This window comes from Prinia subflava, chromosome 5 (assembly GCF_021018805.1).
Source record: "Prinia subflava isolate CZ2003 ecotype Zambia chromosome 5, Cam_Psub_1.2, whole genome shotgun sequence".
Lineage (NCBI taxonomy): Eukaryota > Metazoa > Chordata > Aves > Passeriformes > Cisticolidae > Prinia > Prinia subflava.
Window position 1 is genome coordinate 27,066,106 of NC_086251.1, and position 24,897 is coordinate 27,091,002.

Below are 24,897 nucleotides of genomic sequence, written 5' to 3' on the forward strand. Positions count from 1 at the left end.
GGAGAGATAAAATCTCGCTTCTCCTACTCACTCACATGAAGTAATTGGGCTGCTTTACCTTTCAAAAATCATCACTGAAGTGTTGGCCCATCTGTTAATATTTGCAACCCTGCCTTCAGATTTGTTGCAACAGAATTTCAAATGCAATCCTCATCTCAAAAAGCAGTAGCTCAAAATCTTTATCTCTGCCCCTCCCTGTGCTCTGTAGATCTGAGCAGCCAACAGCACCTCTCTTTACCTTTGCAGGAGCACTCAGAGGTTACCTGACCTTTCCAAGTTCATTCAACACTTCAGGCACTCTTCAAGCAGATATTTCACTGCCCTAACCCCTACAGACCACAGGTGTGAGGAATACCAGCACCAGCCTGTGTCAACTAATTACCCAATAATTAGGCAAGACACATAGCCCAGGACCTTTACAGGGAAATCTAGAGCCAATTTCAGTCTGAACCAATTCTCAGAATATCAGGAAGTCACCTCATATTACTAGCTAATTAAGGGGGTAACTTTGTCTGCAGTCAGCCTGGGAGATGTTTGAGCCCTAATAGAGCCTGCAGAGATTCACAGCTAATTGTTTCCAGGATCATGACATTGCATGCAGCAAAGCTTGTGTGACAGGTCACAAACAGGTGTTTTCAAAAAAAAAAAAAAATTGCTGCTGACCTACCTGGATCTTAAATAGAACAATTGCATCAATGCTGAATGACTTTGAAAAATTCAGCTGATATGTCAGGGAGCCTGAGCCTCAGCTCTGTCCTTGAAAAATAATGAATGTGTCTCCTTTGTTATTTTTGATAAATAGCTGGCAAGCCACTTAAACAAATGTCTCTTCCCCCGTCCTTTTATTCTGCCTTTCACCATCACATCACAGGCAAGATTCTGAAGTATTTCTGTAATGTGAACATCATCAATGGTCTTTAATAGAAGCCTTTCCTTCCCCAAACAAGAAACAAAATGAGTCCACTTTGGAGAAAACTCACAAGTCATCAAGGCAAGACCATTAAGCTTGGCTCTCCCAGCTAAAATATTGGTCTCATGCAGTGTTAGATGCTTGGAGCCAGATCCTAACACAAACACCAGCATCTGTCTGACTTAAGTGAAGATACTGAGCTGCTAAGCCAGACCATGTAGGCAACCTAAGATTTTTCAGTGGCTTGCTAAAGAGGCCCAGACTTCTGAAAAGGGACTCCCTTTCCTCAGCTCATCCTAATTTTCCAGCCCAGCTGCCAAAAGCACACATCATCACCACACCTTGGGTGAGTAAAGCTGAAGGCCCAGCGCCAAGTGTTGCAACCACCAAAAACCAGTGGGTGGAATGCACCAGGCACACACTGAACTGCTTATATTCATTTTTCCTGGAGCTCCAATAATAAAACTTGAAAATCTTTTAAATTTTTAAGAGATACTTTGCCAAAGAAATGAATCACGTTTTTAAAGCCCCATTTCAATATTGTTTAAAAATAAACTCATGAGAATAACTGAGCTATCAGAGTGATATCTTTCTTTTCTTCTTTACTCACAGAAAACTACTGCAGTCTTACTGGTGACACATAACATCAAATTATCCTAACCAATGACAAGGAAAGAAGGTGAAAAACTGGCTTTCTGCATAAGAGGGCTAGTGAAACCAAGATGTATCAGTAACTGAGGTAAAGGAAAGTTGTTGCACTTGACCACTTCAGATCCATGAAAAGGAGATGAAAAGGTTACTGCCAACAGTTTCCTCTTATGAAGGGAGACTTACTGGTTTGATTCATTCTGCAGCAAAGCTTGACAGACACTGCTGGTGTTATCTCCTGTTAAATGAACTGATGCACAGAAAAGGACTGTCTTAGAGGTTACAATGTATAATATTATCTCCTCAGTTACCGTTCCAGTCATCTGAACTCTTGAAAGCAGAGTTTCCTTCCATTTTTCATCTTCCACAGTTGAAGTGACAGCTTTTCTTTCATCTTTCCTCAAAGGTTATTAAAAAACCCATTGTTCACTCAATATTTGATTTCTTGGTATCAAAAGCAAGAGTAATTTTTTCCCAGAAGAAATCAATAGCTGAGCTGAGTCCATAAAGCTTAATAAAATGCCCATACTTCAATGACTTCAACTATAAAATTCTTATTTTTAATAAGATTATCCATGGCTACTTAGTATTTGAACAGTAGTTATTACTCTGCATGTATATTTTTGCATACAACAGTAAGAAAATAAGATCTAGAATGATTAGTTAAATATACTTTCTTTAGAAACTGGTTTTCTAAGAGAAGTATGAGAATCTCGTGAACACTACCCTGTCCATTATTGGGATGGCAGGGGGAATAAAACTGTAGCAGCAGCTACACACCAACCATCTCACTGTTGCAGAAATCAAAGGAGTTGGTATCACAATTCTGTTGCCATCACAAACATCTGTGAGCTTGCAGAAGGTGAACATTTATTAATCCATTATCAAAACCCTCTCCTTCTGATGAGATTTTTCACAATACACTTCAGGAGTGTTTACTCGAATTAGGCGGTGAATGGTTTTTCAGTTGCTTCTTTCGCTCCACGGCAGTCCGCAGAGCCTGGAGAATCAAGTGTTTATTGTTCAGGATGTTGTAGCTGCACAGGTTAAGCAGCTTGTTGAAGTTCTCTTCAGTGTAGGTAAGCAGGCCGGTGCCGTAGGGAGCAGCACAGCTGGACACGTCCACTCTTCCCTGCTCCATCTCTGCGGGACTGCGCTCCACATCTGGAACCAGAGCAAAGCACAGCAGAGATACTGAGGTGGAAAACTGCCACCAGGCAATGCAAAACACATGTAACAAATACAGATACAAAAAGATGAATTATCTCCTGAAAATGGTTCAAGATTTAATTGCTATACAGTAACTATGTCAGCTGCACTAATAAAATCCACTAGTTTGCTGCTTGGCTACAGTCCAGACTTGATCAACAGAAAAACATTTCCATGCAAAATGTTTTCCCCTCTAAATTAAGGGTTTGCATCAGAATATTTAATTTTTTTCAGATTTGGAATTTTGTATGTTTAACTTCTGAGTTGAGTTCTGAGATGACAGCTCCTTATCTACCAGCTGGTAGAAAATTACACCAGATGGCTCCTGGATTGGGAATCCTCCCTGTCAGGTGGCTGAGATTTTAAGCACATGCAGCAGAACAAATAAGGTAATAAATGGCACAAAGTCTTTTTCAATAAGCTGGTTCACGGATTTTTGTTCATTTTTTGAGGAAAGTTTCCTGGATCATAGAAAATTAGCAATAAAAAATTGGAGTTGATGCATGTAAAAGCATTTGTAAACTGAAACAGAATTTGCCAAGTATGTTTTTTTTCTAGTGAAACAAACATTTCTTCTATTGTGGAACTAAAAGAAACAATCTGGCAACATTTCAGAAATTATAGGTATCAAAGCAGCTTCTTACCCTGGCAAAGCCTTTTTTGCTTCATTACATGTTTTTAGCACTTTCTATTATCAATTTTTTCATGTAAAAAAAAGTAATAGGAGAATTCTAGCTTTGTTAACCAAGTAAACATTATATCTCTTCATGAGACTGTTAGGTGACAAGCTACCAGTGGATATAACTTAGTAGCTGTGTCCTTTTCTTTATTATCAAAGTTACATGACCTGTTTCAAGTGCAAGAGGGGGTTTCCCTCAAGGTACAGCTACTCATGCTTTTATTTTTAAATCCCTTGATTACAATCCCTGATTATCTGGCCAATACTGCATATGCCACACCTGAGCTGAGAATATAATAACTTAGTCAACTCAGAAGCTTGCCAGTGTCTTGTTATGGAAGAGGAACAAACTCAATGGATCAGCTGGATGAGACAATCTCAAAAAATGATTACTGCTGTCAACTTACTCGGTGCCTTGTATTTTTGGAAGGTATCACACACCAGTGGAAAATAGGCCAAGATTGGTGCCTCTAAGCTGTCCTCAAACACATAGCATTCCTTCAGGTGTTCCCGGTCCTCCTGGCTCAGCTCCGTGCTGGGGAATGGGATCCCATGCTCCAAACAGTACTCTGAGAACAGGTCCAGTGGCTGGCTCAACAGAGAGGAGAGATGCAACACAAAGAGAGCTTGAAGTAAGACCACCAAACCCCATAATATTTTTCTGCAGTAGACACTCTGAGATTGATTCATATGTTTATAAATAATGGTAACTTTGCACTGGAACAAACACACCATCCTGATTTTAATATATCCTGGGTAACAGAAATTTGGTTGATTTGCTAACACTTTATATTTTTAAAGCAGGATTGCTATTTACTGATATTTATATAACATTCGGGTCATTTTTGTGATCTAATGAGCACAGTAGAGGATTTGGATAAGGAAACTTTGATTACATGTGGCTTCTCAGATCACAGGTTCTTAAATATTTGCATTCTGTGACCCTAACTGTCTGTGTCTTCGTGTCCTCTTACAAATAAATTACACTAATTTCAATCACATAAGCCCCTCAAGGTTTCTTCAAATGCAGAAAAAAATAACCTGGACTAAAACTCATGCCAACACTGAGTCAAACGGAAAAGCAAAACATTTCATTCCAAAAAATTCAAAATCATGTACTGTGTATTAATTACACTGTAAAAGTTATTTAACTATTGAGGAACTTGTTATCAGGATGACAGATACATAGAATAGGACATCTTCTGTATGTCTGTGCTCATGTGCCAAAAAGACACTGAAAACAGCCCTGATAAAGGCTCTGATAAATGATCATATCAATTGTACTATTTACAACTGTGACATTATGGTCACAGCTGTGAACAGTACTACTGATATGGTCATTTAATTTAATAAAAATCAGACCATTTTTGTAGAGGGAGGAAAAAAAAAAAGAGAGAGAGAGAGACAGAGGAAGCTGTGGTGGTAATTCAGCTGCTGGAATCATACAGATAAAGAATCACTGCTTCAAAACATCACCAGAGTCTGTGACCCTCCACTGTAATTTAAATGGAGAATGACATCCACTTTTCTCTCTGGCCTCAGAATGGGTGGGCAGCTGGTGTTGATGAAGAAAGCTGTATCTATCAGCTTGAGGTAGTCACCCATTTCATTCAGCTGGTTGGGAGAAGAATCCAGCACTGTGTCTGAAAAGCCAAAACTTTTATTATTATTTACTGCAGGGTCAAGTCCCCTTTTTTTTCCAAATCAGCATAAAAGAGAAGAAAAGACTGTTGATGTATACTCATCGCTGACACAAAGCCCACCATTAAGTATTTGTCTTTGACGCAATTTTGGTATCTAGAGCTCAACTTTGAGATCAGTAAGAGAGAGCAGTTCTGAGACAGCTTCATCCAAAGTGATAAATTACTCTTATTTTTCAACATGTGTAAATTTGTGGCTATTTAACTTCCTCGCAAACTTCAAGTCACTCTTTGATGGCTTCTCCCAGGAAGATGAGAATTCAAGAAACATGCTGTGCTTTCTCCAAGTTAGGAAGGAGTCCAGGAGTAAATGATCTAGGGCTTGGCAAAACCCATTCTACAGATGTGTCAATCAAATAATATTAATCAAAATTTGCCTTTATGATAAAACTTATCAAATATTTGTCCTTGGCAAGTATCAGCATTCAAATCTCCTTCAAAGAAATAACTAAAACAATTTCCAATTACCTTTCCACATGCAAAAGCTCTCATTCTCCAAGTATTTGTTATGTAGCTGCAAACCCTTCAGGAAATTATGGTAAGTTGACACCACTGGCCGCCCGGTCATCATTTCTCGAAGAGTTTTGGAAAGGTGACCCTTGGGAATGGATAAGCAGGTTGCCTGTTCATGAGGCTTCTTGGGCAGAGCAGGATGGCTCTCTGTAGAATGAACAAGAGGGTATGTGTCTGCATTTGGTCAGGGTGTTTCTCTGATGATAATAACAACAAAAGCACCATGGCTCCCAGCCCCACCTGTGACTGAGAGCACCCGTGTACATGCAGAGTGTGCTGGGCAGTGGGTTTCAGTGTCACACCATCACCCTGTTCTTCCCTGTCTGGCCTCTCCCTCCCCAAAGGGCTCTGGTAACCTTCTCATGACTAACAAAACTCCCCAGGGATCTTGCACAGTGAGCAGCACGATGAGCAGCACAATGTTTTTTCCTGTTTTATAGCACAACTGTTTGGTCTCCTGCTTTTCCTTCATTCTCAAGGGCTTGGTGTCCCATAAGCCAGAAATAGGACACAAAAACAAACCCTTTACCAAATGTCATGTTTCACATTTCAGAGAGGTGTGAAGAAAATACAGATGCAAGAGAAAAGTAATCTAAAGAACTAACCAATGTCATGCTCAGTATCCCGAGTCCATCTGTGCCAGAAGTGTTCTGAATGACCTGACAGGTAGACAGCATCCATAAAACTCTGGGAAAATATATTGCTCCATGTACCTTGAAAGTTAAAAGAAAAAAAAAAAAAAGGCATCTTAGTATTATTAATTTGAATTTTTGGAGCACAGCTATATCAACATACCTGAATCCACTTTCTTTGTTAGTTATGAAATGTTATGAATTTTCCTATAAATATCAAATGCCGCACCATTTCACACAATGTCTGGCTTACGACCAGGCCATTTTCAGAACTTGGCTGTCTATAAAAGTCAGGCTGTGAGTTTAAATACTTCAGATGATCCGTTTGTGTGTGTGTGCATTTGTGTGCTCTGTTTAGGTCATTCAGCAAGACATTGAGCAAATTAGCCACATTTGTCTCAAAACCTAGCTTCCTCTTTTGTCACTTTTGGCTGCTTCATTTGAGATTGAAATTGCATAGATACATTCTCTGGTGTACTAATACTGCAACTTGCAGACCACATCTGTGTAGCCAGTTCTTACGGTGATGTTTTCTTGAGAAAGTGAATTACCTTCCAAGAAGCAGATGTGGGATTCTGGGATCTTCTTCATCCGGCGACCCATGAAGAACTCACTGCCAAAATCCTCTGAACGAACAAAGGCCCCATATTTCAGCAGACCAACCTCATAAGGTGTGAACTCCACCCACTCTGCAAATAAGGCATCAAATTTGGTTTATTGCAACCACCTGGACACAGGTAAAAATCAGCTTAGAGAATCAGAAGCTGGAAGAACAAGGCCTTCACCATGGTGGTGACAGACAGCTCAAACCACCATGTTTTGAAACAAACTGGTGCCCTTCTACACACATGAATGCAAAAGCTGAATTCATCTCCTCTGCCAAAATCCATTCAGCTTGGGATTCAGGTTCATTTCTGCACTAAGAAGCAAGACCTGGGGCTGAAAGTCCGCTGACTGCTAAGGCCCTGCACACAATGTGGCATTTTGAGTTCCTCTGAGTCAGCAGTGACATCAGCTACCATTCATTCTTAAGACTCTTTATAATCACTGCCTTGAGGATAAAAAACTCTGACCAAACCCCCTCCTCACACGGAAACCTTGGCTGGGTGCACTGGGACTGCAATTGTGCCCAGGAGTAGATGACCAGGTTCAGTTGCAGGACTTCCTGCTTAGTTTGGGCTGGAAACACTGTGGGAATCGTGATCAGGATCACTGATCAGGGCACAGAGCAGTGCCCCTCCTCACATCCCTCTCCAGCTGCTGGGGGATGACTCCTGCTCTCACCCCTCCCCACCTTCTCCCTCCTCCTCCCCACTCTTCACAGCTCTCTTGGACTCGTGCTGCCCCAGCAGAAGAGCAGCAGCCAAAAGGGGCTGTGGGAGGCAGGTGGGACGAGAGAGAAAAGAGCAGCAGAAGTGGCTCTCAAGGCTACCAGCAAAAAGCATCTCCACCCTCCCACCAAGCAGTGTTTACAGCACAGGTATCTCCCTTCCATAGTATCAGGATGCATGTTTTTCATCCAAATCAGAAAACAGATATGAAGATAGGGGAAAAGAAATTATTTTAAAGATTTATTGGCTTGGACTTACAGTAAAAGGTTTTGGCATTCAATCAGCCTTAAAAGGAAACTCTGCAGGGGTATAAGAGGGTAATATGATAAACTATACCTTTAAAATCCAAAGTGCTAAAGTCATCCTTGACATTGAGGGATAGGTATATGGGGAGTGGATTCTGCCCCTGATTTACTGCTAGTTGCTGATCTGAGAGTTTGTGAGTACTTTCCTGTTTACAAAGAACAAAAGTCATTGTAAAAAGATGAACATGATGCATGGACTTACCGCAGTATCTAAGCATGAGCTATCAATGAAGTATCTGCTAAACCTCAGCAGGTTTTGTTCTGTGTACTTTAGACTTTTGGCCACACAAGTGAGTTCATGTGTTATCTGCCATGAGCTTTCACCAAGACATTGTGCTTATAGGAGTTTTGGCAAGGGGGACAGGACAAAAATGCAAGAAACTTGTCTTCACAGTCACTGGGATATGACTTGCTTTAAGGAAAGAAAGATATTTAGTCAACCTGGACCCATTCCCTTCACTACAGCTTATGGGTATACATTGCTATGCCTGAACTTAGCTCTGTCAGAGCCTTCTCTCCTCTGTATGTTGGAATGATCACCTGAAATGATGACATTAAAGATGGAAAAGCAGTTTCCTTAACATCTGAAAATTTTACAAGCTCAGACATCTCCTCTAGATGCTCACTTTTAGTAACTTTGTTACTTTTATTCTAAAAAGCCAAAGGATAAGTCCTTCAGGTGTTTTAGGAGCCTTTTTTCTAACTGAATCCACCTTAGACATGAGAAGTTAGAAATCCTCTGAAATAAAGAGAGAAAGAATATAAAATACCTGATTATGTAGCATGCAATCAATGAAGAGTCCCCATAAATCTGTAAAGGACACCTTGTGCCCCTCTTGCTTTCTCTCACAAAGCTTATTTTCATAGTATTTCATATGATCCAAAGAGAAACAGTGCAGCTTGCTCTTGATCACATGTTTCCTGATACTATCAACTGGCCCACTGAGATCCTTTTGTGACCAGTTTGCATCTTCATATAATTTTGACATGGTCCTGGATAAAAGAAAGGTACTGTGGTTCATCACAGGGCACATGACAATTCATTGGGCTTATAACACACTTAAGTGTTTTATTTCAGGCTACAGGAGGTTCTTGCCCTCCGACTTTTACTTGGAAGAGCATTTCAAAGCTGAGGTAGTATTTACACTGTATAATGATCTTTTTCCTTTTTTTCTGCACAAATACATTTAAAATCATCCCAGCTTGTTTGTTTTTCAGAATCAAAGAGTAACAAAGCAACACTGGTAACTTAACTCAAGCTTTTGCTAGAATTATCCTTTGATGGTCCAAGCCAATTCTTCTGTCTGAGGCCAGTTCCCTCAGGTGGACCTGAGAGACCCTGGGTGAAATGTTAGGCTGGAGTTCAGCAGCGACTATTGCCCTGGCAAGTGGGAGAGCCCCTCCTTGGGTGTGCAACAGCTGGGTCACCTCAGATCCTGGCACACATAAGGGCCAGCCTGAGCTGCCAGCTCCCAGAGCTCAAGCAGATCCCAGCCATCCCCTCTCATCCCCACCCCACTTGTTCTAATTGCCTCACGTACTTTTAGAGCAGCCCTTCAGAGGCAAAATGTTTTAAACCCCTCAACCCCTCCTAGTTTGTGCAAGGCAATCACCACCGAGTGCATGGATGACACTGTGTTTCTCAGGGCTTTTATTTCAAAGTCTGCTTTTTGGAGATGTGTAAGAGTTGAGCCAGACAAATATTACAAAAGGACTTTGAAGTGTTGTGTGCAACAAGATAACAAGTTACAGGCAAACCCTCCCAGCTTGTGCTCTTTTCTTTTTGTTTCTGTAAACACTTCAGTGCAGTTACAAAAATTCTGTAATTCCCATTAGGTTTGTTTCTTTTAGGAGCACTGAGTGGTCCCATGAAATAAGTCCAAAAGGAAGCAAAGTGCCAGCATCAAGCTGAGTAAATTCATCCATAAGGCAAAATTGTTCACCAGGTTATCACTTTGCTAGCACTAATGGCAAGTCCTAGCCCCGCTCTCCTTACCATGTTGTGGCAGACAAACCACTGATGTATGACACACAGTCCAAAACCCCCAGCTCCTGGAGGGCCAGCAGACTGCCAGACAGGGCTGTCATGGACCGCACTCCCCCTGCCGCGGTCACCACTGCCACCACCGGCACCTGCTCAACACACAGAGAGGAACAGAGTCACCAGCACCAGAAGACACACAGGAGTCATGGCCATGCAGAAAACAGTAAACAGCAGCACCTGACTCAGGAGGGCTTTGATTAATTCACCCTCTTCATGGCAGTGGCTAGGTGTTTGTTTGAGTTGTGTAAACTTTGGTGGCATTTAGTGTGTGCTGAAAGCATTTTCCTGATCAGTGGTGCTTTGGAAAGTCAGGAGCTTTAAGTACAGTTATTGTATGGGAAAATATATTTTCAGATTTTCTCAATGTATTTCATTTTTCCTCAACTCTTTCCCTCAAAATACATTTTAAAGCTCTGAGTATAACTAAGGTCAGAAGAGCAGAACAAAACCTGCCTTTGTAATTTTTTTCTTCCTCTATGTGTATATACAACATTTGCTATTCCCCAGTTAGATAGTGTCTAGCCTTACAGATTTATTTAACACCCTCTTTTCAACCCAGATTAACTCTATCTTCCCTGATATCACTGCTATATGTCGTCTGGTTTTACTTTCTTCAGAGATGCATCAATGCTGTTATCAATCCTCCCTTTTCTGTACAGTAAAAACTGATACAACAAATATTCTGTTTTAGGAACATATGATGCCATTACCTTTAATCTTGTCTTCACTGTATTTTGCCATCTACTTGTGGGTTTGTGGGTTTTTTTATTAATTTGGTTCAAAACCCCTTTTATTTTCAGTTAATAATAACAAGTCCTATTCTGTTATTTAAGTTGATGGGCACTTTAGCTTCGTTGAAAAACGCTGTCCTGCACACAGCATAAAGGGTTGGGTGTGCTGGGAGTTGGGAACAGAGCAATGGAGGAAATACCCCACAGGCACATTGTCCCACACTCTTGCTCCAAGCACCACAGCCCCATAACAGATTATTGTCCTCCAGTAACAGAGCAGCTACCTCTGAGTTCAGGGATCCCCAGCAGAGGAGCAAGCCAGAAGTAACACCAAAAAACACCCAAGACAGATGCTACTGTACCAGTATCCTATGGGAGAGTTGCAGCCTTCCCTGTGGGAGCAGAGAATAGATGCCAAAGAGGAGAAACAGTCTCAGTCTAAGCAATCAAATATCACCAGGCTTGGTTATACACACCAGCATGTCAGCAAACACAGCCTTTGCACGCCCCTGAGTGAGGACAGAGGTTGGCAGAGAATAAAGGAGCCATAACTGGCCTCCAGACAGCTCCTCTTTCATCCTCTGTGCCAAAAACTTGGATATGGTCTTAGGTGCACGTGACCATCTGGCCTATACCATTTAGTCTAGAATATGTGGAAGAGCGATATGGGCAGTCAGGCAAGTACACCACATCCACTTCTCTCAAAGTGGGTCATATCACTCCAAGTTCCCAGGATGCTGTCCCACACACCTCATCCTCCTGCAGGTCTTCATCTAGGTGAAGGATATTTTTCAGAGCAGCAGCAACCACCTTCTTCCTTTTACAGATGAAATCCTGCTCCTCTGCGCACAGATCAAACCCCAACCGCAAATCTAAATTCTTGCGACTAGAACATAAAAACAGTACAAGCTGTTACCAGGAGACATTTCAGCTGGAGACATTCAGCAAAATCAACAAAAATAAACCAGTTTAAAGAAATTATACTTCTATGTATGTGAAGTTCCCCTTACACAAATGAAAGCAGGTATATGGATATCCTACGTCCTATATTTGTGCCTTCTTGTGTCCATTTGAGACCAGAATTATGTCCTGAACAATTTCACACAATCATAAGGAAGTTAAATAAATAAAATATTCTGCTTATTTAAAACAAGGAAACAAACTGAATTCAAGCTGTTTCACATTGAACTCTGGTGTTTGGACATGTATTCACATTTTCTTGCTATGCATGTGTTTCCTGAAGCACAAAGAAGGCCTAAGTAATTACTTAACACATTTTAGTTAAAAGAACCCTAATACCGAGTTGAGCTTAGCTCTGCAAAGAATTTGTGGCCTGTTTGAGTCAGAAGATGTCTCTTAAATTTTTCCCTTCTGTACATTAACATAAATTTCATGTACATGATTCATTCTATAACCTGTATTTTCACAGGGTGCCACTTTCAGAGGTTTTTTTCCAGAGGGGGGAAGAAAAAACCAAACACCAAAACCTCTCAGTCTCTTCTCTGAATATTATTCAGTTAAACCTTCTGATTTATCATTCACCTGCAACTAAGGCTTGTAATGGAGCTAACTCATCAACAGGGGGTAATGTTGCCCTTCAGAAAATCTCGACAAGCCACTCAAATAAATTACTGTCCATGTGTTTCATTGAAAAATTACCTGTAGAGATCTTGTAAATGCATAAAGGTGTTAGACATGTTAGAAATTTGGTACACATAAATATATATGTATTACAGGTAAAGGTTACAAAAGAGAAGGATGCTTAGGGATCAAAATTACAAAGGATCAACATTAGAAAAAACATTGTGATGGTTTATACCCTATAACTACCTACCATCTATCCTATTCTAAATACGTACCAACTAAATTAAAAGCTTTAAAATTTTTAAAGCATTTTATTAACCATTTCCCATATTTTAGTCATCTTTATTTCCTGTTTTGAAATAAATTACCTTAAGATATAGCTTCCTTTTATCTAACTATCATATGATACTATGAAAGGAGAGGAGATAGCCTTAAAAATCATTCAAAAGCAAAAAAAGATTTACCTATTTTCCTCATTCACAGACACCTCATAACTTTCCTCCTGAAAACCAAGAATGAAAGCACCATAAATTTTAAATAGAATTGAAATTTTCTAAAAGCAGGTTTTACAGTGTTAGCAATTATTCACATATACACTCTAACAACAATTTTTTGGTCTCTTCTCAGGCCTTCAGCACACAGTCCTCATCCTGTTTTTAACTCCTTTTAAAGCAGCCAGAAATTCTGACGATTCTATTTCCCCCCAATCCATAGTTACATTTCTAAGTGTATGCAGAGATAAGCATACAAATAACTCGCTAATGCATTCTTAGTAACAAAATCAATATGTGACCAGATATCATATATATAAAGTTTACCTTATTGAAAGAATTCCAAATACTGTCAAGGGATACTCACTCTCATCACTGTCACTTTCTTTCCCAAGTCCAGAGAATGGAGAGGCACAGCCAGGGGACTACTTACATCCATTTCCCTCCTACCTGAACCAGGCTGATTTAAAGAGGGGGAAAATGTGATAAGGAGAATATTATTTATAAACTTTAGACACAGAAATACCAGATAAAGGTTAACTCATGATTCTTCTCCCAAAATTCAGATTAGGTGTTATCACCACCCAGAACATACACAACAGAAAAAATGCTCCTTTGGCAGAGTCATGAGCAGTCTGGGTTGACTGTGCTTGATGTAGTGGAACCTGGTGGTTTCACTGCTTCCTGGTCTGGAGTGAGGACCTATGGAAATATCCTGGGTTTCTTCATAGGATCCTTTCATTGTGAACGTGAAATCTCTCCCTAAGAACAAGAAGCAAATGGGAGAGGCAGGGAGATGTTAGTCCTGAAATTAGCAAATAAAAGTGCCCCAAGTGACATTTCAGCCTTAGTGCTGCAGGCTTAACAAAGGTTAATTTGGACCACGTTTTCCTCCCCTGTGACCAGTGAGCAGAACCTGACCCTTTGAGTTCCCCAGGACTGCAGGGGCTCAGGACTGACCAGCTCTCAAGTCTGCAATACTCAGAGAACTGATGCCAAGAGCTGATGGCAGAGTCGGGGCTGACATCCCTGACTCCTCGAGGCCCAACCCTTCATCCACTCAGAAATGCAAAGCCATCTGTTGTGAGTACTGCACAGACCTTGAGGGGTTTTTTAGCAGGCACCTTTGTGCATAATCCTGTGTGTGAAAGCATGTGTGAATTGATTTGAATACTCCATAGCAGGTATAGGATAAATGTTACTATCCTACATTCATAATTAAGTTACTTATTGTTCTGCTCATAGTAAATCCCATTGAATTGCTTTGTAAATGCTAAATTATGGGATGATTAAGTACTGCTGAATCCTTTAGACAAACAATCAAGTCTGAGGCTAAGCTTGGCAAGAGGGTCCACTCTGAAATTCACGACTCAGTGTGAGGATCTTCACTCCTGGCACCCTTTCCTTTTCCCTCTTTATCCTTTGGCATCCCTGGTCTCCACATAAATAATTCTAGATTGATTCTAATCTGATTTTTCTTTGCATGCTTCATGCATGTAGTAATAGAGTGAATCTTGCCATCAAACTTTGTCACACTTTTACAAATTTATATTAAACCTACATTTGCTGATACCTTTGCCAGTGAAGTGACCTAAACCATTTGTGACACCCTGCCAAGTGGCAGAGAGTATGTGTTACACTTGTGAATGCCTCTAGTAGCATTGACATCCCCTGAGCTTTCACTGAAGTCTTTCTCCTCCTGAGAGTTGTGTCTCCTTTCTTTTACTTTGTTTTCACCAGAAAATAAAGGTATTTCAGTGATGTTTCCAAGTCTCTTAGCCCCCTCCACAGTTTCCCTTAAGCTACACAGTCACATCTTCTTCTGAGGATTCTCACTATTAACAGGTAGGTAATTCAGGAAATACCCAAGCAGCTATACCCATGCAAACAGAGACTAAAACAGACCAAATATTTATCTAGATTCAGCTGCATTCCCCATAGCACAAAAAAGCAGCAACAAACAACTTAAACCAGTAACCTCACTTTTGTAAGAACTCTTCATTTTTGTTTCATTCACATGTACTTCCAAACAGGAAACTTCACGAGACTGGAAGAGAGAAGCAATAAAACCACTGGTCACAGAAACAGTTCAGGATTCTCACTGAAGTTCTAGGGGTCCTGTAGAAACACAATGCTTGGCCATGATGGTCTGTGGATCTAAAGAATTTGTAGAAACTGAGTATCTTGAATAAATTTTGCAAGCAATACTGTGGTTAAGGAAGCCAAAATAACTGGGGATTTGTCATTTAAAATACCATTCAGTCCCCAACAGTTAGCACAAGAAATTTTTCTCTCTTCCTTCCAACCACATCCTTCAGTTCTGCCCTACCATAAGATTGGCATAAAAAAAAAATTACCACTAGTACGCCGTTAGTAATGATCTTCTCAGATACACCTGGTCTGAAAAGCAAAACCAAAAAGGTTTATTTAAAAGTGGGTATTTAAGCAATAAATATTCAAAAGCAAATAGGTCTCTGAGCTCAGTTTTTCCAGCTAGCAAGTACCATCAGCACTTCTATCTTTCCCCTCTGTCTTACAGACTTTGCCAGATCACATCTCATACCTTATCTCTCCTGCTGAGTATCATCTCTCCTTAGGCTGAATCAGAAAATAAACACCCATTCTCAGCTATAAATAGTAAGTGAGACTGTCACTCAGATTCAGGAGAGAAAAGCAACAATGGGGAAGATGCTGAGGTGGGGTATCTGAACACAGGTTCTGGGAGCCACCTCCCCAGTGTTGCATTACCACTCTCTCTAAAATGCAGTTTTCTGATTACAAACTCTACAATATTTAGTGTGGACATAGGATGTGGATTTAATTAGCACAGTCAGTTTGATAACCAAGATGCCTTGGCATGAACAAACACAGCTTTGAAGATTACAAAAGATTGAAACAATCTCTGCAAGCAAGAGATGTTGTAAAATGTATAAGTTTGTTTGTGTGACGTTTAACCTAATCATTGTAGTAAAATATTACTAGCCTTCCTAGAATGATATATAAATATTTGTAGCACGCAGTAAAAAATTAATTCTGATCACGAATCAGGGTTCCCGTCTCTCTGTCAATTGCTGATAATTCAGGTTTTACTTACATGTTTTCCAGTAGAAATTCCACTTCTAGTTCTTCCTGATTCTGAAAAATAGGATTTTTTTCTTAATTTATGAATGAAAAAATGTTTTCCTCTGACACAACTCTGACAATTTATTTATAACTCTCTCTCTATTCCCACACCCTCTACATCATAATATGAATGGATACAGTTTTCTGGTGGCCACACTTTGATTTCACCTCTCCACTGCTCTACTGTTTACAAACCAGTTGTCCCATCAAGAGAAAGAAAAGATTAAGTATCACAGAATGGGGAGCAAGGGTCCTATTATTAATTTAGTGGTAGGATAAGACATGGGTCAGTCAATTCTGAAAAGGGAAGAATAGCAGGTGAATGATGTAGAACATACTTAAGAATGAATACACCTAGTACAGTGAATAAATAGGGAATATACCTTGGTTAAAACAAAACAATCTGCAGAGTAAAGTCATTAAACATAAAAAAGGGTGGGAGAAGGGACCAGCTTGGAAAATAAAAACTGCCAGGGTGAAGGGAAGAGGAGAGAAGACTGAAGCTCTGAAGGGGAATCAGGGAAAGAGCTCAGGAGAGACAAATCAAGAGGAAAAGAGACAAGAAAGGTATAAGAATGAAAGAGCAACAGAGTAGCACACCAACAATATAAAAGAGACCAAATAACTGTATATACTTCAGCCATTTGCTGCTCTATGGGATACAGCCAATCCAGGAAATACCACACTAAAAAAAAAGGTCTATCAGAGAGACCTTCTGGATCACCCACAGGGAGGAAAACACTAGTTAACAGTGATATAAATCTCCTTCTGACAAGTGATGGTGACACTTTTTAATTCATATTTGGAATAACTAACATTTACTGACAAATATCACTTCTGTCCAGCTGCACATCATACCTTTAATGTTGTGAAATGATGTGAAAAACATGTCAAATCTGACTATGCAGCTGCCATGGGAAAATCATCTTCACAGTAAAAGTGAAGAGCAATTTTGTATTTACTAGTTCACATCAGTAAAGAGACATTTCTGATGGCTTCTCTGACAGCTGCATCTCTGGCACATCATGTAGAAGCAGGTGGCTCTGCTTGCTGATTTCTCCCAAAGTCTCTATTTCATGAGAATTACAGTGGTTTGTAATAGAAGGCTGAGGCACAGATTTTAGAAAGCAGTCACCTTACACGGATGCAAGATAGACCGTATCAAACATCTGATTGTGCCCAGACTGTACTATCCAAACTAACTGATGATCTATTACAACTTTGACCAAAGAACAGTAGAAACAAGGTTCAGAAGAACCTGGCTCATAGCATCTGCCTAATTGTGGTTGCCTTATGTTCCCATCCTTCCTATGCTGTTTTGCACTCAAACAAATTACATTTCTATTAAGCCCCACTCACATATTTGTGGGTGAAAAACCCAGAGCATACAATGGACACACTTGTTAGGCCACAGAGAGCAAGAGGGACAGCACAGCAACCCTGCTGCTCCGGCATTACCCATCTGACCTCCTCAGCCCTCCTGAGATACCTTGGCAAGGAAAGAAATCATTATGGGCAGAGGTGGCACTACAGCCTGTTATTAAAATTGCCCAGCCTGTCACATCACTAAGTCACTTTCAAAAAAATAAAAATCCATGTACAGATGATAATCTGTGATGCCTCACGGGTTCCAGATTGGTCACAAACTGAAGAAGAGCAGCTTGACCAGGATGCTCCCGAGACAGCTCACCCGGTCTGACCTCCACCACTTCCACCTTGCTAATGGGCTAACAAAGCTCTGCACATGCCTCAGAGCAAACTCAGGGCTTGAATCACACCTGGAATTATCTCAGACACATGAGGCTTTTTCTGAGGAAGGCTGTAGCCAGCTGAAACAGGTTTAGGAAGCAGCCCTCAGGAAGGATTGGTCTTCTAAAAGAGTCACTCTCCAAAGAAATAGTAATATAAAAAACAGGCAGGAGTGTTTTCTAAAGAGCCTGACTGACACAGTGGTTTAGACATAAAATGGAGCACACCAATTCCTGGGAACCATAAACTGAAGCCCTTGGCAGAAGTGTAAAAAGACCTGAAGGAGGTTACTACACCCTCCAAACAGAGAAGGTGTTACATTATGCAGAAAGTAACCTGAGTACACATTCTGCTCTCTCTAAAGATGAGTGTGATTTCTCCACCTCTCCTCTCAGCAATTTCATCTACTCAGTGTTTCACAAGATAATCTTTATCTCCTCTTTAATACAACCAAACACAATATTTTTGAGACACGTGCAGCAAATAAAACTCTTAGGTCATATGCTAACTTAGAAGAAAAAATAAAATCCTGATGATATTCTCATTCATCAAGGCCTGCCCCCTCTGTGCTGGCTCAGCCCCTCTAAAATTTTTAAGCCTGTAACAAAGGAGCATAAACAGACTTGCTGAGATTTTTTTCTGAAATTGTTTAGTAGAGGAGGAAAAAAAACCCTAAGAGATTATCACAAGAATGAAATGCTTCATTTAGCAAGCACATTATCTGAAAGAACTGGCCAAAATTCACAATGAGGCTGAGAGGAGATAGCCCCATTGAGCTACTGGCCAAAGGGTGAGGACAATTGTCTGGAAAGGGGGAAAGGTTTGTTCCCACTCCTGCTCTGTCAATCTCCTACAAGAGTGATGAGACCCTCTAACCATCAGCTTCTTAATTTTTGACTCTTTTTCCTGCTGACTTTTCAAAATACATTTCTGAAAATAAATTTTAAAAAGATAAAAATTAGGAATACAAGAAATATTTTGCATCTTATTCCAGTCACAAAAGGGGATGTTTGTGACCCCTCTCTAAAACCCAAGCATTCAACTTTTTTAGTAATATCCTTTTTAACAAAGTCTTTGTGTGTGAGAACCAATTTAATGTTCAATAGAGGTAGTAACTTGAGAGTAAATTCTAATCAAGAGTATTATTTTCTCTAGCCACTCACCTCTGGATTCAACTCAAAATTCAGGCGAACTTTTTCTCCAGGTTGGATTTTAGCCACATCAAAGCGAACAGTCATCAGATGGTCATCTGGTGTAAAAGTATCCTCATCACAGACTGTCAGCTCCAGGATGTTCTGAGGAGAGAGGTAGAGAAGGATATAAATGACATATTCTGGGACTACTGAGCCCAAAAGGAAGGTCCAGCAGGAGCCAGCATTCCGCCCCCACGTCCACATGGACAGACTCCTGTGACAGCATGGAGCTCAGCTCACAGCCCAAGTGGCTCAGACAGCAGAGTCAGGGACTAACCCTAGAAGAAATAAATCATCAGATTTGGCAACCAAAAATAGCTCCAAAAGAAGAGGAAACATAAGTGACATGTATGATGGTAACATGCATCAGACAGAGCAGAGGTTACACACACTATTTCTCAGCTTGTTTGTGGATTCAAAATTACTACCTTGAGAAATTTTGGCATTTCATCAGAAAGTAATAATAAAGGTGAAACTTTTAGCCCTTTAAAATGGAACCTAAAGCACACTACCAGACTCTCAACAAGATTTGAATTATAGCAATTCACCTGGCACCTCCTCAGGGCTCAGGTTACCCTTAGAAGCATGAGAAGATGTAGCACTAGTAAACTATGAGAAACTGATCCAGTTTGGACTTTGCATCGCTTTCACACTGACTGCTCACCCATTTCTGCTAACTCTATAAACACTTTGACAGCTTTTTACAACTGCTCTGGGACACAAACAAGCATTCAACGTTATTTCAGATATTCCACAACCTTCTGAGATTGAAATATTTCTTTCAGTCAGGTTAAATGAGTCCAAGATCTGTGTGAGACTCAAGCCTCTCACAAAGAATCTTCCCACAGCAGGTGAGGATGCCCCCTTTAGAAAGCACCTGCTCACTGTCGCAGATCCCACCTTTACTTCACTCTGTATCATGAAGTGGAAGGTCTCATTCCAGACAGGGTTTCTGCAGTTGTGTACAGTCCTTGTCTGGGCTTCCTGACATGAAGCTGTTGGCAGCCACAGCTTGACATAGCAATCAGATTGGCTCCCTGTGTTAACAACAAATTGCACAATTAGTACAGCAGTACTTTGTTATTATTTGATTTGCCCAGTCAGGGAAAGAAAAGATTAACCTCTGAGAAGTCCTAGATATTTCATTAGACCCAAAGGAAAATATTCTGGGTTTAGGCTTATTGAACTTTTCTATTTAGATTTATATCAGTTTCAAACAAAGTCAATTTTAAACCACTAATTCTATATGACAACAAGAGCCAAAGTATTTCATTTCAACAGTACTGAACTAAGTACTGTGGCTCTTGTGATTTTTTAACTCCTATTTTCCAATATTTGCCAGTTTCCAAAAAAACTCATATACAACTTCACTTCTTGAAATGGCACTTTTTAAAATTAAAAGGAAATTTTAGTTTGGGGGATTTTCATCTATTTGTAATGCACAAGTCATCCACACTGACAGAACAGTGAAGACACAAGCACAGCAAAATCCAAAGCGACTACTGATTTTTCCTGTATCTTTCACAAAGATGTTCATTTCAAAAGGGAATTGGACACCCTGGAAAAAGGGGCACTGAAGAGTTGGGAGAAAGGGAAATACCACAGAATAGCTGGTAAAGGGAAGGACAACTTCTCCAACAGAGAATTATTTAGTCTATTTCCTTTCTGATTTTAAATGTTTTCTAAATTATTTTGAATTTAAATGAAAATGAAAATAAATACAACTTCTTCACCCACTCACCCCCCTCGCCCCAAAATATTACTGTAATCCAAGCAATAGGTGTCCAAGAGCATTAAAATCAGGTGACAGCAGTTGTCTTGCAGAGTTATAAACACGCCATCAGTGATACTTACACAGATCTGCTTTGTGGAGATTTCTCATGCCTATAATTTTTACAGAAAGCCAGCGCAACTGAGGCACTTCTGGCTGCAGAACAATGAGAAAGATATCTTAACTATTAACAAGCAATTAACTCAGATATACATAACAGAGCTTATCCTATAACACCACAAAGGCCATTCTGTCATTTTAATGCAGTGAATTTAATTTTATCTATTTGAGACATTTTCTGAGAAGAAATACTTTCTTGTGATTTGAAATTGAGTGAAGATAACCTGTCATTCATAGTTAGGGTCTATATTAATCAAAATGAAACCTCATTAACACAGCAAACAGAACTGATACATGTATATAAACCAGGGGGTTATTAAAGAACCAGAACTGAAGAAAGCAGGAATCACTAAAGCTCTGAACAATGTAAGAAAATGGAAAGATGAGAACACAAAGTAAAATTGGCAGTGTGTTAGACTACGCAATTAAACACAAATAAGCAGGAAAAGCTGTGATTGTATGTAAATGCACATATACAAAAAAAAAAAAAAAAGGCACAAAACCACAAACAGGTGGTTCAGAACGTCTTGGCTTAACCAGGACAAACCAAGGCTGACCTGACTGATGACCCAGGAGAAGCCATGAGGCAGAGCAATATTGACAACCCGTAGTGTAGGGCTCTGCAGGGAAATAGCTTGAAGGAAGGCACCAGAACTCTCCATTTGTTCTGCTCTCCCTCCACTCCTTATCACAGCTACACACAACCCTACACTTGGTTATAGGACAAACAAGGCTACAGTGTTGAAGAACGTCAAGAGCAAAAAACTACATGCAGAAGCAATAGCTCCATTAATTAAATTAAAAGCTGCACTTAAATCTCCAAAGAATCATGATTTCTGAGAAACTGCCTGCTTAGGTCCTCCTTGTGTACCTCTTATTTTGATACACTGTGTTCTGACAGAAGCAGACTAAACATCTAGATAGCAATAAGCCACCAAGACAAATGTGATTTACAGCCTACTGGAAAGATTCTCAGCTCAACACTTCTCTCTCAGAAAGTGTTGATTGAACACAACCGGAAGGTCTGAAAGAAGCTCATCAACCTCAGCATAATTTTTGGCAGCAGTGTTTCTGGAGATGGAGAATGAAAGAAGCACATGATCTAAATTGCTGAAAGCTCAACATTTCATCTCAAATATAGAGGATTAATTTTTCATCCTCAAATTTACTACCACCCATATCCATGAGTTTGGAGAAAATTTATTCATGAGGTGGCTTAAGTACTAAGCAATTATACTGACACAAACACAATTATTATTCCATAGTGCTAGCAGTTAGTGAATTCACTGCTCTCCCAGATCTTCATACTTTTGTACTGAATACAGCTGGAGAACCCATTAAGAAAACTCAGGAGCAGAAAACATATCATACTATTTTCATTTTCCAAGTTATTAAATATCTTTTCAACCAACTATTGGTCATGAAACAGAATAATTTGTAACATATCTAGTATGTACCATATTCAGTACTTTCCAAAACCAATTCATCTTCATAAAAATCAGTGTTCAGAAAAGTGTCAGACATGGGAGTAAGCCATTTTATTTGCAGATCTGCCTCCATAAAGTAAAGGAAAAACAATTTAAGGACTAAGTCTTGGTTGTTATGAGGTATGACTATCATCATATAATGATACCACAGTAAACCAAGACCAAAATCCAGCTCTCCCAGTTCTTTGCATAGCATTTAAACCACAAGTTCATCATCTTCACAGCCCCTAAGTCACAGTGAATGCTTAGCACTCTAGACAGCACACTCACAGAAGAAGGAAATACTCCCTTAACTAACTGTTAATAAATGTCACTTCTCACAAAAACAGTTAAGCTGGGGAGAGACTGGAAACACTGACAGAAGACTGCAGGTAACACAGCCATCCTTTATGCCCTGCAGCTCTCTCCTTGCAATCCAGAAGCTGCCTTCTACACAGTACCTCATTTTCAGCACTGTGTGGTCTTTCATGATTCCTCCTCCCAGTTCCAATCTTCCTGTGTGGGTTTGCTCGGATGAACCGATCCTGGGGACAAAAAGCCAAGAGAGGGGCCAGTGATGAAACCCAGCAGTCAGTCATTTTCAGTTTCTACTCAGATTCACTATGGCAGGAGACCCATTTCCCCATTTCTCCTCTGCATGATGGGATATATGCATCTCACCAGGACCATCCACCTGCTGTTTTTACTAATAAATCTGTCTACTGTAGACACATTTGACATTTAAGTATCAAAATTCCCCAAGCATTTGCTTTTGATGAACCTCAACCAAGACAGCCAAACAGATTCTTCTGCCCCACCGCTGATATTCTCTTACCAAAGGTGAATAGGCTGATGATCCCATGAGTATCTTTTTTTCATAAAAGGCACCGCTGTAAGGCTCCAGTCTGTGTCTCCCAGCTGGTAGGTGCTCCTGGACCACAGTATTCTCCCACCAGCTGTGGCCAGGAAGAAGAGTTGTATAGATTGACTCATGGCTCCACCTCCCACTGATTTCAAAAGCACAAATGATGCACTTGTTCTGTGCCACATGAAGACTTGTCTTTTTTTTTTTTTTTCTTTTTTTTTCTTTTTTCTTTTTTCTTTTTTTCTTTTTTTTCTTTTTTTTTTCCAACACCACAGTGATTTAGGGAAAAAAGGAGATGGGTCAAGCATTTTATCACAGGCTAATCCCAGAGTCCAGTCATTATCCACCACCATAGGAATAACTACACACAGATGGATCTCCTGGGGCAGTTCCAGCCCCCACCAGCTTCTCCAGTCAGATGTACAACAGCAAGGATTTTCACCAATTTTACTACAAAATACAGTCATGAAGTGGAGGCTGGATCTCACAGGCACTGGCAAATAGTTAAAGAAAACACCCTGTAGCTTTGCTTCTCTCTTATTTGGTTGCATAGAGGATGTTAAGGGGTCAGCAGAGCCAGCAGGAGCTTTTGCTATTGAAATGTTTTTATCTAAAGTGCTGCTTTCAGTTAAATATGTTAGAACTTTATAAGCTTTAACATAAATAACTACACACTATTTTTTGACAGTCTTTAAATATCCCTGTTAAAATGGTCAAGTCTAATCTCTTTTTAATTTTATTATAATTTCCCATTATTTTTTCTGTAACAGCACTCAACACATAAAAACAAAAGGATCAAGTACTATTACAAAAATACAAAAATAGTACAGAAGCCAGCTATTGCATTAAAAATTATTAAAATCACTAAAAATAGGTGTTACTCAATGATAAAAAATTGCAGTTGAAATAAGGTTTTTTTTCAAAACTCTTTATTTTTTTAGAATTCTCAAATTTCTAAGTCAGAATGAAAACCCTCTTTAAAAGCAGCAGAACTTCTTTGGAAAAAATAAAAATCTGATTTCTCAACCATTTCTAATGAAAGTATTTGAGTATTGAAACTGTCCTATAAAGAGCTACCTTAGATTAGACCTACCTTAGATAAAGTTTCGAATTATTATTATTATTAGTCTTGCCTTTCAATAGATTGAAGCTTTCAATATATGAATGTTTCTGCTTTAGGTTGTACTGCCACTTATGCAAAAAAAATTACTTCCCACCTAAAATTTTTCTGTTGGGTTGTTTTGTTTTATTGCAGAACAGGCATTACAACAGAGAATTATTTCACTTTGTTCATATAATAACATTTTTGCAATAATGCTCTAAATTGAAACAAGATTCAGCTCACAGAGTTACAAGAGGCTGAACCCAATGGCCATTCCATCACTTAGCTTGGGCTCTGAAGCATTTTGTGTCTCAGTTTTATGACAGTAGATTCTCCTCGCTCTTGAGGGACAAAAGTTAGCCATCCACTTAGATAACACGCCATGCTCTGCACTTAACTTGCACCCTTTCCAGAATCTCCACATTTGGGGCTTTTGTGGATTTCATAGAGCAAATTAAGCAATATTAATTGCTGAAGCTGTTACGTCGTTACACTGCCCCTGCTTACTCTGCACATAATGAGAAAAAAGAACCCAATTAATCAACTCTCCCACCTAAAAGTAGATGCAGCCCAGCAATAATAGTAAATTACTTGGTAACTTGACAGTGTGCATCACAAACCACGGTGCAGGTGAGTCAGGAAGCCACAGGCCAGCAGACAAGGTGATATTTCAGCAATACCATCACAGCAGCAGCCCACAGCAGTGCAGGCTGAGGTGATACGAGCTCTGG

General features: G+C 39.8%; 1 protein-coding gene across 1 annotated transcript; it reads right to left on the minus strand.

Annotated features, from left to right (window-relative positions):
- Positions 1 to 2,059: 2,059 nt before the first annotated feature.
- Positions 2,060 to 23,745, minus strand: LOC134551236 (cytosolic phospholipase A2 epsilon-like). The gene is made up of 21 exons (XM_063398592.1): positions 23,035 to 23,745; positions 22,661 to 22,744; positions 20,697 to 20,769; positions 19,743 to 19,879; positions 18,813 to 18,944; positions 15,872 to 15,912; positions 15,135 to 15,177; positions 14,761 to 14,824; positions 13,373 to 13,539; positions 13,145 to 13,237; positions 12,751 to 12,788; positions 11,453 to 11,588; positions 9,924 to 10,063; positions 8,698 to 8,920; positions 7,959 to 8,073; positions 6,843 to 6,980; positions 6,265 to 6,372; positions 5,615 to 5,806; positions 4,923 to 5,089; positions 3,854 to 4,034; positions 2,060 to 2,722 (listed from the first exon to the last, which is right to left on the minus strand). Exons 1-21 carry the CDS (start codon positions 23,059 to 23,061, stop codon positions 2,484 to 2,486), a joined length of 2,538 nt encoding a protein of 845 aa, XP_063254662.1. The 5' UTR covers positions 23,062 to 23,745; the 3' UTR covers positions 2,060 to 2,483.
- Positions 23,746 to 24,897: the final 1,152 nt, after the last annotated feature.

Bases quoted from the DNA above. Each gene is read 5' to 3' on its own strand.
- LOC134551236 (XM_063398592.1), bottom strand. From the start codon at position 23,061: ATGGGATCATCAGCCTATTCACCTTTG. The intron at 19,880-20,696 runs GTAAGTATCACT...TTGTTAACACAG, and splicing joins TCTCCACAAAGCAGATCTGT to GGAGCCAATCTGATTGCTAT. The intron at 6,373-6,842 runs GTAATTCACTTT...TTAACTTTCAAG, and splicing joins CCACATCTGCTTCTTGGAAG to GTACATGGAGCAATATATTT.